Below are 16623 nucleotides of genomic sequence, written 5' to 3' on the forward strand. Positions count from 1 at the left end.
AGATCTCCTTGAACAATTGCAGAATATCTTTGTGTTTTGTCAGTCCTAGAGCTTGAACTCAGGGGTGGGTACTGTCCTTGAGCTTTTATGCTCAAAGCTAGTACTCTACCACTTTGAGCCACAACTCCACTTTGGGTTTTTAGGTGGTTAGTTGGAGATGAGTCTCAGGGCCTTTCTTGTCCAGGCTGGCTTTGAATTGCAATCCTCAGATCTCAGCCTCCTGAGTAACTAGAATTACAGACATAAGCCATCATTGCTGGGCTCATCTGCTGAAAATCTAAGATGAACTCTTGTTTGCCCAGGGAGAGCAGTCCTTGCTAAGTTAGCATCAAAGGCCAAGGTGAATTGTTTAGCATCACCATCTTTTTGAATCATCATGTTTTTTAAACTGTATTTTTCTTTTATCTTTTCTGTTTTTGGTACTAGGGGGAACCCAGTATGTTGCACTTGCTAGGCAAACACTTTGCCACTGAGCTACATCCCAGCCCCAGTATCACCATTTTAATGATTTGCAGATGAGCTTGGGCTCTTAGAATTTACAGAGGAATATCCTTTCTTCACATTGTTTTCCTGCTAAGGGCTGGGTTTGCTGAGTGGACTCAGTGAGCTCTGTGATCACTCGGCCTTTATATTTCCAAATATACATGACTTCTCTACTCTTGCACATTACTGAGATATGTGTGCACATAAAAACAAAAGCTATATATTTTCCCCCTGCATTTCCACACTTTGGATCCCCTCCAGGCACCATTCTGAATACAACACCCTGCTGCAGGGTATTAAAAATGGTTCTTTCCTCAAAATAAAACCTTTAAAGATCCCTTAGCAGCTATTCAGGGACTGGAATTCAATTTCAATTCTCCACCCTTTGGCCAGCTGTAGATTCAAAGTGCTTACATAAATAACGAAAGAGTATGTACTTCACAGAAAATCTGATTTTTCTTTTGCAATAGAAATATGTGCCATGGTTACCCCAAACTGTATTTTTACTTAGAAGATACACAAAGCAATAAAGCACCTCAATGAGAACAGATCTTTTTTAAATTTTATTTTATAGATTGATTTGATATAAGCTTCAGGTAGACACACTAACAGCATGTGAACTCTACACCTTCAAATCATAATACTCTATTTTAGGCTATTATATCTAAAAGCATGACTTCAGAAATTCTTTTATTACAAGTAGTTCTTGCACATGAATGTTATATTACAATAGCAAAAAATGTGTAAACTTCGTTAGCAGACTACATAAATATTAACTGCCTTGAAGTTATTATTTGAAATCAGAATATATGCTAAATGTTTTACATAAAAACTTCAGTCAGTAGCCTATGTCCATGAAATACTATTTTTCATTTCTTACTCATTTGCCTTTCAAGTTGCTTATCTAGGTCTTTGAAGGAGAAAAATTCAAATGACCTAGTTCAAAATTCAATCCACAAGACAAGTATGAAATACATTGAGAACCTTGGGCAAACCTTGAGATGTGAAATATTTCCACATAAAAAAGCCAACAAGCTACCAGTGGTGTGGAGCTAGATGAAATTAAGCACTCATATTTGATCTTATATAGAAAGAATTCACCCTGCTTATCAATACATTCTATTTTGCTATTAAAATGTCTGCTTAAAACAATATTTCTTTAGCTTTTTTTTCATTTTTATGTAGCTCACACCAGGTCATTTCTATAGCTTTTGTTCTAGACTGGAGAGTTTGGATGGCAGTGATCTATCTCACCATCTCTATCCTTGGAGTCTTGAATTGCAAAGTTCGAATCTAAGTAGATGTGCTTATACACATACACACCTGTTTAAGAAGATCATGTCATCAAATGAGGTTCTAAGTCTCCATTATTTTTGTTATTATTTTTAAGTAAACATGCTTTCTCAAAATGCTCCCTAGAAAAATCAGGTTTATTATGGAATCCTTAGTAATTTGTTATTCTTAGATTCCTACTGAATACCTAGCTACTTGCCATGGTTTTCATGAGGAAAAAAATACTTAGTAATTATTCAGTAGAAGAATACTACTGCTGAAATATTTCTGAATCTTTTAGATGTGTGAAGAAAAAAACTACATAGGTTTTCCTAGCAGCTACATAAAGTGGCTCAAGTAGCATCATTTATTATTCAGTTTGGCTTACGACCTTTGACATCTTTTGAAACACAAAAAACAAATCGCTACAAGATGGCAGCAGAGCCTGGCGTACCCAGCTGGCTGGTGATGCTCTGAGAAGTTTGTAGGAAACTGAGCAGCAATCCATTCACTGTATTGTCTCCATCTTTCTCTGCATTTTCACTGAATGTACTATCTTCTCTTCACTGCCCAGGCTTTTAAACTTGTAAAACAACAACAAAACTGTAAAACCTAGCAGTGATTCATTCCGATCTCAAATAACACTGTACATGGGCATTTGGTAGAGATAGGTAATGATTTTTAACAGCTCTTTCCCCAGGGGATGCCTGGGTAGGCAATGGGAGAGGTATCTACAGCTTAGGAGCTGTTTGTATTGCAGATGGTGGCTTGGCTAATACTATCTTCCATATACTGGCTGCCTGTGTCACTCCTGCTGAGGACGGTGGAAGGGATACGAGAGGGGCGTCTTTCTGTGCTGTTCTCCTGAGTGAAGCAACAGATCATTTTCTTCATGGTGCTGTACATATCCTCATCCTTGTAGGAGTAAATGATGGGGTTCATGACTGAGTTGAGCAGCGCCAGCAGCAGGAACCAGCGTTTCACATGCTGCACGCCACACTGCGTGCAGTTCAGGCCATCCAGGAGCAAAACTACCAGACCTGGGGTCCAGCACACCACGAATGCACCTGGAGGAAGACAAGAGGAGGCAACAGGTGCTTAATCAGGTGTTCCTTCCCCACCTGAGTCAGAGGTATCAAGGAGCCAAAGGATTTGTTTTGTGGGCTGAAAAGCAAGTTTCTATCTATCAGAGTGTTTGAGACGCAGGCTTGTGAGAAGCAAACAGCTGAGGATCTCCTTGACTTCCTGCCATGTTCCACTCACTGGCTTATCTATTTACCCATTAAGAGCTTGCATTTATCTCCTGCTTATGAAACACGATGCAATCTCTGGCAGTTTTCCAAACCACAAGGCTGCTTCAGTCATTACCCACCTTTGACAGATGAGGAAACGAAGGTCCCTCTCCAAGGTAATGTACTCAGAAACTTCTCTGACTCCAGGACTCACCTACTCCCAGTTTACACTCTTTGGTTCTCTACATCAGACTTTCTAAATGCTTCCTTTAAAATCTAGAATGATTAATTCAGACCTCAAATAGCCCTGCACAAGTATTGATTTGAGACAGGTAATGAGACAGCTATCGGAGACAGGTAACGATTGTGGCTAAGTCACTTGTTCAAAAATTTCATCCTTCATAAATTCATATTGATGCTCAGTAAGCACTATATCTTTTAGACATATTCACAGGCCATTTGCTTAATCACCTGCTCTAGAGATAGATTTTTTTGTCACAAATAAATCTTTCATGGTGAAATCATTAGAAATGTGCTTCCTGGACTGCAATGGAACATGAACAGTTGTTTCTAGCCATTGGATTACGCTTACCTTAGAAGCTTCCTGATGTTTTTCTTGTAAAATATGAGATGTAAGTTCGATATTCTGCTATTTCGTTATTATAATCTCAGATACCAGTAATAGCTAACCTTTCTTCTGTGCTATGAGTCAGACATTGATGTAAATACTTTCCTTGACAATACTGTGAGATCAGCAATAATTATTATAACCCCAGAAAATGGAGACACTTGACCAAATAGCCTTTCTTTTTTCTGAGCTGCTCTTGGAGCTGGAACTCAAGGCCTGGGCAATGATTCTGAGCATTTTTGCTCAAGGTTTAGTGCTTTACAACTTGAGCCACAGTTCCAATCTGGGTTTGGGGGGAAGTGGTTAATTGGAAATAAGAGTCTCATGGACTTTCCTGCCCAGATTGGCTACAAAATGCAATCCTCAGATCTTAGCCTCCTGAGTAGCTAGGATTACAGACATGAGTCTCTAGTACCTGGCTGATCAAAAAGCTTTAAAGGAACATTTAATTTTGAATACAGACAGTCTTTCTTCATAGGCTGGGTTCTTGGTCACTACGTGATGCACAGCCTTAATGTGATGTGGTTGCTTTAATTTCAGTGTCCTTAGAGTGGACTTGCTTATCCATTCAAAACATATTCATCTCAAGCTTGCAATGTGCATGGGAGTAGGTGAAGATCATATTCTTGGAGCACTAAAAGCTAACATAAGAAACAGAATAAACAAACCTATAAAACTATAATTCTGATGAGAGTTATTCCTGGATAATATTGTTCTTTCTGCTTTATCCTTCTCAGAGACATAATACCAAGCAAGACAAGTAAAGAATGAGAAAGCAGTGTAAGCTTGGGAGGCACCATGAGCATTGGTCACATGAGCATACCCCGCTTCTTAGGAATACCAAACTAAGCAAATGACATCACTTCTCTGAGTCTCCTTTCACTTCCTATATAAAGTCCGGATAATAAGCCTGACTATAGAGGATGGATGTGTGGATATGAGGATCAAAGGCAATGGGAAAGAGAACCCAATATCCTGTTGGCTCTAACAGACATTGGAATCAGGAGATATTTTTGTTTCTTCAAAATTCAATGTCTAGGAGCTAGTAGAGAACTTTAATTCTCTACTTGGTAGTTACAGCTCTATTTGTTTTCACCATGCTGCCCTGTTTTTGTGTTAACATGTGGTAGGGAACTGGAAAGCAGAGGTTGGGATTGTGTTTACTTACTGTACAACTCTGGGACAGCCATGTTGTGGCCTAGGGTTTGGTCCTCAATTGATGACTTTAGGCTAGATTTGGACTTCTTAAACTTCAGGTCATAATGCCTTAGCAGATATGCAATAAATTTAGTGGATTCATAAACATAGTGGAGCTGTTGTTATTTCATTTCCTTTTTTTAAACAAAAGAATAAATGAGGATAGAATAGCTCATTGCACATTACAAAGGGCTAAAGAATTTGTTTCATTAGTTTGATTTTGATTTTATATCATTTATATGTGCATTCGTTATGAAACAAAGTATATTTCCTATTGTTGGCCTTGATCAAAACTTTGAAAAATAACAATTTTTAGACATTCTTTGAGGCCCCAACTAGCACCAATGATATGTATTTCTCATAGAGGTGGAACTTTTATTCTCTCTGTTATGCTCTGAAGAGAGTCATTATATTGTCAAGAGAAAACTATACAAGCCAGACTTAAAAAAGAAAAATAAAAAACTTTGATAACTTCTATAAAAATTGTATAATTACAAAGAAATCCCACTAGAAGTATTCCAAGGTCCTTGTATTAATAGAAAGAAAAGTAATTTATTAATATTTGTTAAATATACACCAAAATTTATAACTTCAAACCAATAGAAGGTGACAAGTAGAATTAAAAGAAAGGAAAAAAGTCTCAAAAGAAAATAAAGAAGTAAAGAAAAAGTGAATCATTGAAAAATAGGAAGAACAAAGTAAGATGTTGGAAATAAATCCAGATATTACAATAACAAAAATCAAACAAAAACTGTAATATATATTTTAAAAATAACAAAAATCAAACAAAAACTGTGATATATATTTTAAGTAATTTAAATCCACCTAATATTATACCCATATGTGGTAAAACAATGAGAAAAGGCAAGAAGAGGCTTAACATAGAATTTATGATATGATTATCTCTTTAGAAGACAGCCACTGGGGACCATGAAGTTCTAATTTTCTTCAAAGAACATGTTAAACACATATCCTGCACACTTTATCACCCTGACAAAGCCAAGATACCAACTTGGGCATCCAGTCATGGCCTGTGCACTCTGCCTACATGCTAAGCTGCTCAATGGTGGTCCAAAATGAGTGAAATTAAAATGAGTGAAAAGAGGATTACTTCTGGACTTTAAAGTTCCTTTTGTAGTGTCTCATATCTGTCTATAGACATCACATATATCACAACTAAGTCTTTCTTTGGCTTGTTCACCAAACAACGAAAGCAAATCTTCTTTGACAGAACATCTCAAACCCCCTAGACTGCTGTTTAGCAGAGAACAGAGTCTCAGAGAACAATGCTTTGAGCTGACTATCATACACCTCAGCAGTTACCCTGGGAAACATAACCACCAAGACTCCTCCACCTGGAAGCCAAGTTCTTAATCCAAACATATCTTAGAAGGGAGGCAGTCTGTCTACCAGTTCAGTAGAATATTTTACTATGTACCAGTAGCTAGTTAGGAAGCCTGAAAGAGTTAGAAAAAGATAATATGTCAGGAATGGTTCTGGCCTTGGGGATTATAATCTTGGAAATTTCAGAGAGAAGTGGGAGAAATCAGAAACATACAAAGGGTAATCTGTACTAATAATTACAAGGTGTGTGTGCGTGTGTGTGTGTGTGTGTGTGTGTGTGTGTGTGTGTGTGAAATCAGTTTATCCTCTACCAGTCTAGAAGGAGGAATGAAAAGGAATGTTTTTTGTATATTTTGCCTCCATGTTCAGACTATTACTGCTGGGAACCAGCAAGGTTCAAAGAAGTCATGGCAAGCTGAAATCACCAAGAAAAAAAATTGAGCATTAACAAATTGGAAAGGGTTCATACAGCCTATCTGGAAACTAGTAGAAGAAATGATATATGTTTCTCATGAAGAAGAAAAGACTAAGGAAAGACAGGATGTATTAACTTGACAGGATTAGTCAGGTGACCTAGTCACTCTAAACAACCTCTAAAATTGTTTTTCTATTCTCCATAATGTGCCAATTAACATATTGCCTGAAAGGCAGTTGCACAAAGAATGGAACACCTATCCTGAGCCATTCGCAAAGGCCACATGGAACAAATGAAGAAGTATCAAGTGGTAGAATTTAGATTTAAGACTTCAAGTAAATGGAGAAATTTAAGAGGAATGTGTTTTACAGCTGGCAAAGAACCCTCCTTGACCAGAGTATTTCTTTTTGTCTTTAACTAATAAATTGTTAGTTTATATCAGTTATATATTTCCATACACTTACAATATATTTCAATCAATCTCACCCCTTTTATCATTCTCCTTTACCCATTCTTACCTTCCCCAAAACAGTTTCAAAGGGTTTTATTGTTCTAGTCTCATAGTTGCAAGCAATCTGTTTTGACTATTTTCATCCTTCTGATTAGCCCAACCCCTTACATTAGTTAACCCCCCACAACCCCCCACTCCCCGTCGTCCTCCTCAGAGACTATTTCTCTTTCCCCACAATTCAATTCCTCTATTGACTGACAGCTTTCACCAAGGTATTTCTTTCACTTGGACCATCCTAAGATTCACAAAGGGAAGTTATCTTTTGCTAAAGGAAAGAAAGATAGGTTGAGTATCTTCTGAACTCTATTCCAAGTATAAAATTGCTAAGTTCTAGAAAACTATGAGTTTCAACTCCCCATCAAATTCAAGTACATTTGACTTGCTTCCCAGACACACAATTGTTAAGAAGGTATGGCTAAAAACTGATCAAGACATGTTCTCTGTTGGTGGCTCTCCAAGTTAGCTTGCCAACTGAATTGCCAAGGGAGCTGTTTAATAATGCAGATTCTCCTCTGGCATCAGCTCAGGATCAGCGTCTCTGGAAATGCAGAGTACTAGAAGATTCCCTGGGTGATCATAATGCATGGCCAGTGAAGAGATAAACCATATTTCTATGCTGACCCAGTACAGTTTAATCAAGTTGACTCTAACAGTAAAATTGAGGTTCCATATAGACTTAGCAAAAAACAAACCATGGAAAAGAAAGAAGAGACAGAATTCTTTGAAACAAGAAAACAAGTATCCCTAGGGATCAATATCTTCAACTTGCATTTGGAAAAATGTTTGGGCACACATGCATAAATCAGTGAACAAGAGCTAGCTGTGAAAGTGGTCTAGAGGCAAAGCACACATAGTCTGCCCCAGGGCTCCATCAGCTCTTTCTTTCACCCTGCCAGAGTGCCTTCCATCTTTTACTCTAAGGTCTATTTTTCTTTCTAAGCTTGCTCATATTGTTTCTCCTCCACTAAACTTCTTCCATCTTTCTCACGTTGTGATTGTTCCCTTGTCTCAACTCCTCTGGCATTTCCTGCTTGAAACATTCAAGTAGCACTGCACATATGACCTGCTTAATTTCACACTATCTTTTCCTGAGAACCTTGGGCCAGGAAGAATTCTCATGTTTTTATGTGCACTTTCCATTAAAAACCCACGGCTCTACAAGATTGCTTTTCTTATTACTATCCTGGTCAAACATATGAACTTGACGTTTAAAATGGCTCAATCGTTTGCTTTAGGTCAAGAAGTCAGTAAACAGAAAAGTCATAATTTGAACGTAGGCCCAATTCTTCCCCCATGCAAGTTCTTTTGTCTTTTGTAATACTGGAGGTATTACTTCTTTCTTTCCCTCCCCCTTTTCTTCCTCCTCCTTCCTTCTTGGTACTGGGGTTTAATCTCAGGGTCTCATGCTTGGAAAGCAGGCATTTTACCACTTGAGCTTAGCCCTAGCCCAAGAGGTAGAGTTTCTTTTAAAAACATCAGGTCCTGTCTTCCAGGACCAATAGACCTGTTAATATTCTTAGAACTACGTACAGGGCCCCATACTCAGCAACAAAGGAGGTGAGTCAGGTGAATGTAACTGACGTTTACTAAAGACAAACACTGGGCTAGGTCCTATATAAGCTGCAGCCCTGGTGATGTGGACAGTGGAGAGTCCTGCCCTTCAGGGGCTAGCAGTGATGCAAATTGATCTTGATGACTCACAACTGTCAAAGTAAAGCTTGATTGAAGTGACCCTCAGTTGAATTTGGTTGGAGTGATCCTCGTAGAGCTGAATGCTGAAGCATCAGCAGCGAGTGTGCATAGGTGAAAAACAGCAAGACGCATTGGGGAATTCCAAATCATTAGATGGTTTGAAGCCAGGTAGGTGATTGAGGAAGTAAGATGAAGTCTAAAAGGTGAACATGAACCAAATCCGGAAGAACCTTATGCTTAGTACTTAGAAGCTTAAATTTATTGTACAGATTAGACACAGTACGCCCTTTTTAAGGAATTCATCCAGAAAATTAAGCCTGAATGCCCTGGAATTCACAGTATGTAATAAGTTAACTTTCCCCAAAGCATGAGAATGGTATGAATGATGTCCTATCCTTGAGAGAATTAAGAAAATATTTCTATTTTCCATGGTTCATAAAAAAGCCCCAAGGAGAAATGTTAGATCAAAAGTTTTTCAGACTTAGTAGCAACTCAGTGGGCTATAAAATCAATTTAGTTGGTTGCAACCAGCAGTTTTATAAACATGGAAACACAAGACGACACCAAATTCACTAATGGCATATTTCATGAAAGCTGACATTCAGAATGTATACTATTTTTTATTGTGCATCACAGTTTTTAGAAGTTCAAAATGTACTTCTATACATCGGTGCTTTTCAGTCCTATTTTAACCTGTGCACTCATGTTTATTCAGCACTATTCACAATAGCCAACTTGTGGATTCAAACTATGTGCCATGCAGGAACAAATGGATAAAGAAAACACGGTCACAACATCATGATGTGAGAAAATAGATCAAATGAGATCATGTTAACTGATATAAGCCAGGCTCAAAAAGGCAAATACCACATGTTTTCTTTCACATGCAGAATCTAGACTGTTTAAAAAGACACAAAAGTTGAAGAGGAAGTATTTTGTAAGAGAAAGGGGCCAGTAGGAGGGGAGGATTGAAGAAGAAAGGGTAGTTGGGTAAATAAATATGACCTAAGTACATTATATACAGGTATGAAAATGTCATAACCAAGCCTATTATTTTGTACAATATATGCAAATATATTAGACTGTGGAGAAATAGTTGTAATGAAAAGGAAGAGCAAGTTGTTTTTGTTTTTGTTTTTATTGGTCATGGGGCTTGAATTCTGGGCCTGGGCACTGTCCCTGAGCTCTTCAGCTCGAGGCTAGTGCTCTACCACTTGAGCCACAGAGCCACTTCCTGTTTTCTGAGTGGTTTATTGGATGTAAGTATCTCTTGGACTTTCCTGCCCAGGCTGGCTTTGAACCGTGATCCTCAGATCTCCACCTCCTGAGTAGCTAGGATTACGGGCGTGAGCCACCAGCGCCCGGCTGGGAAGAGCGGTGGAAAGAATACATGATGCTTTGGAATGGATGGCATTCCACTTCTGAACCTAGCTGACACGTGAATCACCAAAGCAGCAAGTGGAACTTCTTCAAAAACGGGCTTACTTCTTTTGGGGGGGTTGTCTAAGCACCATGGAAGTGATGATCATCTCTGGATGCTTAAGCCACAATAAGTAAGTGGTCAATGTTTTGTTTTGGTGTAGTCTCAACCAGCTCCTTTAGGAGGAGGTCTCTTCTGGAATCTTGAGGACTACTTTGGTCCTGTGGTGTGGGGATGATCACAGTGAAGGTACAAGGCTGTGGTAGCGTTGTGACAAGCTTACTCTGTCAATGTGCCTGCCTGTGGAGGAAATAAGCCTTGTGGTAAAGTAAGTCTTGTGTTAACATGAAATATTGTATCAGAACCCATGTCTCCATCCCAGAGGCTGCCATCTTCCTTTCAAATCATTTCTTTTTATAGAGTCATACTTTTCCCAAAGGAACTTTCCCTTTAAATTTCAAAAGGAAGAAAGACTTCTTTGATTAAAGGAAGAACTGGTAGTGTTGATAATGGGGGGTGGGGGAGAAAGTTGTTGATAAAGTCATTCATTCCCATCTTTGGCTTCCACAGCCCTCCTCATCAATACACACCCATAAGCACACTGTGGCCCTCTTGGCTACTGATTTTAAGAAGTAGGTAGACATCTGCTATAGCATGGTAGTTCTTTGCAAACTTAGAATCTGTGGTGTGATTCAAAATCTTACATTTTAGGGCAAAGCTGTATCCATATGTTGAGGACCAAGAGGAGGCAAGTAAAATTCCAAGTCTGTTCCCACTTCCATCCCCATCACCTGGGATGTCTGCTACCCTTCAGATTGCTGCCAAAGAGAAGCTGACAGAGTGTGATCTGGGCATCTCTAGTTTTAACCAGCTCCCTGGAAATGTTTCTGGGTGAAATCTGAGAAACAATGGCTGAGGCAGAGAGATGTATCTGAGGCCTGGCTAAAGTCCAGGTGAGATTGACCAGAAACTGAAAAGACAGAGGTTTAGATAGGTTTGAGGGGGAGAAAGGAGGAAGGAACTGAAGACTTGGATTTAGCAAGTGAGAGAGAGGAAAAATAAACCGAGATGATTTGAGTAGCATGTGGTTGTGACTAGCAAGCAGGGGAGACAGAACCTGTTTTAGGAGCAGAAGACAGTGTTTCAGTTTTAAGCAGTGGGCTCTTAAAGAGTATTTGTGGCTCTTCCATGTCTAGAAAGCAACCAGAATGCGCTCAGGACTCTCAGAAACACTGACTTGGGAGTCATTAGCAGTAGATGGCAAGTGAAGCTATATATACCTCTAGAAACAAATATTGACTAAGCAATCACCCGCCTTGAGCTAATTACTAAAAGTGAATGTGTTCATGATGATGAAGTTGGATAAGAAGTCCAATTTCCTCCTATTGCCAAGTGGCAGGTCATTTATATTGATCACTTCTAGTTATTTTTTCTTTTAGCTGTGTTTTATCTCCTTTCAGTACCTGTTTAAGGGATGTACTAATAGTCTAATTAAGGTATAAATGAGGTTCCCTTTAGGAATCAAATAAACTAGTTTCAGGGCCACATACTCAAAATTCAACAATATACCTGGTGCCAGAGGCTCATGCCTATACTCCTAGCTACGCTGGAGGCTGAGATCTGAGGATCATTGTTCCAAGCCAGGCTGGGTAGGGAAGTCCATGAGACTCTTATCTCCAATTTACCAAAAGCCAAAAGCAGAGCTGTGGCTCAAATAGTAGAGCACTAGTCTTGAGCAAAAAAAAAAAAAAAAGCAAAGTTCAAGCCCCAGTCCTCTCTCTTCCATTCTCTCTCTCTGTCTCTCTTTCACACACTCAATAATATGAGTTCAATGTTAATAATGAATCATATACTAGAATATTCAATTATAGTCCTGAGATGATGTTTTAATTACTACAATTTAAGCTAATTAGAAAAATAAAATTAAAGTAAATTTAATGCTTTAAAGAAACAATTGCAGGGCTGGGAAGATGGCTCAGTAGTAGAGCGCTTGCCTTGCATGCCTGAGGCCCTGGGTTCGATTCCTCAGCACCATATAAACAAAAAGAAAAAAGCCGGAAGTGGCACTGAGGCTCAAGTGGTAGAGTGCTAGCCTTGAGCTGAAGAGCTGAGGGACAGCCCCCAGGCCCAGAATTCAGGCCCCACAACTGGACCCCCCCCAAAAAAAGAAACAATTGCAAAGAAAATATTAGTGACAACTGAAATAAAAGGTCTTTCAAAGTCTCTACATCAATATTATGTTTAAATCATCTATAATTCCCCCTCCCCTACTCTAATTTGGAAGCTTGTAGAACAGCTAGGCTAATACCTCACCCTACTGTAGTAAATCAGAAGGGAGGACAATGCTCCATTTCAATAAAGTACCTTCACTAGAATGTATATTCCTGGGGTTTTGGTGACAAACAGAAAGTACAAAAGATTGGAGCCAAGTTGTATGAAACCTGATCTTTGAGATTCATTCTTTTATACACCATATAGTAGCCTGTAGCCATATTTTCATCTGTTTAAAAATTCACACATACAATTACCAAAAAAATCTTGACATGTAAGCGCCACACTAAACATCCATGATGACAAAAACAGTGACAAAATAGTCTCATTTTGGCACATGGACTACTAATTTCATCAAACAGGATATATTTTAAATCTTTTCACTCTGTTATTCTTTTTTTTTTTTAGTCTAGCAAACGACTGCAATGCATAAGCAATAATGCTAACCTAGCAAGCCACAGAGCTGTCTGATTTACTAAAATAGAAAATTATAGCTTTACATAAAAATCAGGTTGTGGGCCTCATTCTATGGATGCTCTCTTCTTACTTGAAAAAGTAAAAAATTAAAGGCAAATAGCTATTTTGGGTTAGATGCACTACACGTATAAGCCATATATTAACAGAATATTCATATGAAATACTCTCATAAGGTTAAAGAACATGTTCACTGACTCAAAAATAACACTTCAGATATGGCCTGCATTCAAGTCCAATTCCATTCACTCACAGCAATTTAGAAGTCAAATACTGAGAAAATGGATTGGCACAAAAATGGAAGGAATGAAAACATATACTTTTAGTCGCTTTGACTTTATTTTTATTGCAGAATACGAGACTCCAAACAGATGCTGAACAGTTAAATTTTCCACAAATGATTCATTTAACACTACAGTTACCATTGTTAGATCTTTTGATTCTAACAACCTGTTTTTAGACACTTGTTTTAACTTTGTAGCCAACTTTGGAAAATTGAAAAGCTTGATGCCAAAGGGTTTATAGAATAAAATTTCAAGCAGAACCATACTAGCTAGAACCACAGCCTAGACTTAATTGTAGTGTTTAAATCTGAGCACCAGCTGGAAACCATAAACTGTATAAATTAGAAAACACCATCTCCACCTCCAGATTCCACTTTAAGCATCCTATGTGTCGTACCTCAGAACCTCACTGACTATTCTATCCAGGGCTCTCTGGCATCTCTGGACAAGTATGGAGTCAGCTGTGTGCCTTCGTAAGTAGCCCTTGTTTGGTAAATCTGAAAGTCCAACAGCTGTCAAGTAGTCTGCACAAGGATCTGAGATTCTTCCCACTGGAGTTACTTGTTTGAATTAAGTTTTCTGTTGCACCTTAGCTAGAAATCTTGTGCTGTCAGCACGTCATAATTTGCATTACAGATACTCGGGAACCAGAGGAAGGGTAGAAACAATGTTCTCCTTATCAAGAGGTGAACCTGGAATAACTATGGTGAGGTAAAGAGCAGGAACAATGCTGTCAAACATAGAGCAACTACAGAAACTACTTCTCATTGCATACTTATGGCCACTGCTATTAGCCATAGCACTACTTGCTTCTGTGCTCAGAAATAACCTTATATCCTCTGCAGAACAATGGTCCAAGCAATCAAATAGAATTCTCCCTTCAGAGAAAAACCCATTACTATTCCCGTGATATTGTCAAACCAAGATGTTGGATTCTAAGGTAGGCTGTGAGTTCAAAGGCTAGTTTCTGATCAAGGCCAATTCAGTTACCTTCTTGGACCTCCATTTTCTTTCTTTTTTAAATTTTTTTTGTTGTAATTTTTTAGATGATGTACAGTTACACAAGTCAGATAGAATATATTTTGTTTTAGACAATGTCACCCCTTCCCACACTGTCTCCTAGTTTTTCCCTCCTGTCCCCACCCATAAGTTCTATAGTTCATTTTTTTTTTTTTGGTCCCGTCATGGGGCCTGAACTCTGGGCCTGGGCGCTGTACCTCAGCTCTTCAGCTCAAGGTTAGCACTCTACCACTTGAGCCACAGCACCACTTCCGGCTTTTTTCTTTCTGTTTATGTGGTGCTGAGGACTCGAACGCAGGGCCTCAGGCATGCAAGGCAAGCAGTCTACCACTGAGCCACCTTCCCAGCCCCCTATAGTTCATTTTCAATATAGAATCTAGTCAGTATCACTGCTGCATTTTGTTCACTCTTTGTCCCACCATTTCTGTGCCCCCTTACATTCCTAAAGATAGTTAAATAAACAAATAAAAGGAAAAGCAAGCAGAAACAACAACAAAGAAAAAAATATCTTATTTTCCTTAGCAATAGAATAAACATGATGACATGACCCAACAGGAGTTTTATGAGCATTTAATAAGATAGTTAGTGGAGAGTACACAGCACAAAAGACATGCAGAAAAATGTTAATTCCGAGTACTTAGATCGTGGTGGTTACTTCGTTTGCTGGGCTTCTTAGACAATTAATTTGTGCTTTGACTGATATTGCATGCTCACACATTATACACACGCTGTCTTAGAGCATCTTCTGCTACTATTGTACAATACCTACTGCTAAATTACAAGCCATAGAAGTTCACTTGGAGCTTGATAATGAAGCATGGCGCCAGGATCTGGAGGCCTTTGTGCTATGTCATCACATGACAGAAGGGCAAGTCAATACATGTGATCCTGGGAGGGAGCAAGGTGGGGCTGAACTTACAAGTTCCTGTTTGTCATTTCTTATAAAATGTTTATCAGAAAAAAATCAACTATGAAAGCTGTAGATCAATAGAGGGTTGGGGTGGGATGGGAAAAGATAAAGCAATAGGTTGGTTATTCTGATAAAAATACACATCTGAGATACTATGTTGAAATCCCTTGGTGTAATTAATACATGCTTAAAAAATGTAAGAGTGACAGGAAAATAAAACACTCTGTAGGGGGCCAGGGGCTAGGTACCAGTAAAAGGAAGGAGAACTAATCTAATCTCAGAGAATGAAGATCTGCATCAAACCATCTTCCAGACAGCAGAAACTGAAAAAAAAAAAAATCCTTCTAAGTAGAATCATCCTTTCTCTTTCATGTGCTGACCTTGCACAAGCTCTGCTTTGTAGTTTTTAAGGTTGTGGACTTAGAATGTAAGCGACTACATTTGCTAAGCATTGCAATTAAATAAAGCCAGCCGAGCTCTAAGGGATGAAGCAGGATCACTATTGGTGTTGCAAGGCCCTTCTCCACTCTGAGTACAAGTGCCAGAAGATGGTCAGGGATACCAGGAAAACACAAATCATTTCTAGATGGGCTCATTTTAGGATTTCATTGTCTCTCATGAAATGAAGTGACCCCTCCACCATTATTACTACTCAAAATTAAGTCCAAACAAAACAAAAATTAGTTCTGTATCTTCTGTTCCCCTTCCCCTTCCCCCCAAAAAATAGTTTCTAGCTCTGCTCCCAAGTTGGACACTAAATACTGGCGCTGAGCAAAAGAGAACACATTCACTTCTTTTTCTCTTAATTTCTTTTTTTCTTGTCTTCCAAGCTCACAGAGTGAAAGTATCTAGGCAAGCACTGGACACATGCTGAGGTAAGACTGTTGTGAGTACACTCTGCTAATTCTCAAGTAACCAACTTCTCTAATAGCTCATTTTGCTCTTTCATGCTTTCTGTCAACAGTTAACAGCAAGAACAAAACGGCAAACCTTTATAGTTTTAACTAAGCAGGGTATGGTTCAAAGGACCATTCAAATTCTATTAAGTACCTTCCTTTTATTATGCTCAAGTCTGATCATATCTGATTTGGGGGAAATTAGAATTTGTTTCAAAGAAAGGTAATGTAACAGCATCTTTGTTATCTAAAGATTCATTAACATTTATTTTGTCACCGACAAAGCAATCCTAGTAAGTGCACACTGTTCCATCCCAAGAAAATGGCAGTGATGACAGATTTTTTTTTAAAGCAGGAAGGCCAGAGGTGCAAATATAGACTTGTTTTCTTAATTTCCTTGTTTGTCAACTGCTTAGCTGTTCAAATGCCTGCCCCCACCCCTCACACAGACTATTCTTTTCGCTTGCTTTCATATATTCACTTTTCTTTTTCCTTAGGAATTGAGATGGTATCCTATTTGTGATAGCAACCCCATCTAAGTAGGTAACTCCTCAGACTTAAACAATAACCTTGA

The 16623-nt window shown here is 38.7% G+C and overlaps 1 protein-coding gene across 2 annotated transcripts in view; it reads right to left on the bottom strand.

Annotated features, from left to right (window-relative positions):
• Positions 1–1040: 1040 nt before the first annotated feature.
• Lpar3 (lysophosphatidic acid receptor 3) overlaps positions 1041–16623 on the bottom strand; it is a 66413-nt gene continuing 50830 nt past the window's right edge. For both annotated transcript variants that reach the window (XM_013018193.1, XM_013018192.1), the window contains one exon: positions 1041–2822. In XM_013018193.1, coding sequence (XP_012873647.1) covers positions 2494–2822 — 329 coding nt within the window. In that variant the 3' untranslated portion in view covers positions 1041–2493. The remainder of the gene's footprint in view (positions 2823–16623) is intronic.

This window comes from Dipodomys ordii, unplaced genomic scaffold, assembly GCF_000151885.1.
Source record: "Dipodomys ordii isolate 6190 unplaced genomic scaffold, Dord_2.0 Scaffold39, whole genome shotgun sequence".
In the NCBI taxonomy this organism is placed as follows: domain Eukaryota; kingdom Metazoa; phylum Chordata; class Mammalia; order Rodentia; family Heteromyidae; genus Dipodomys; species Dipodomys ordii.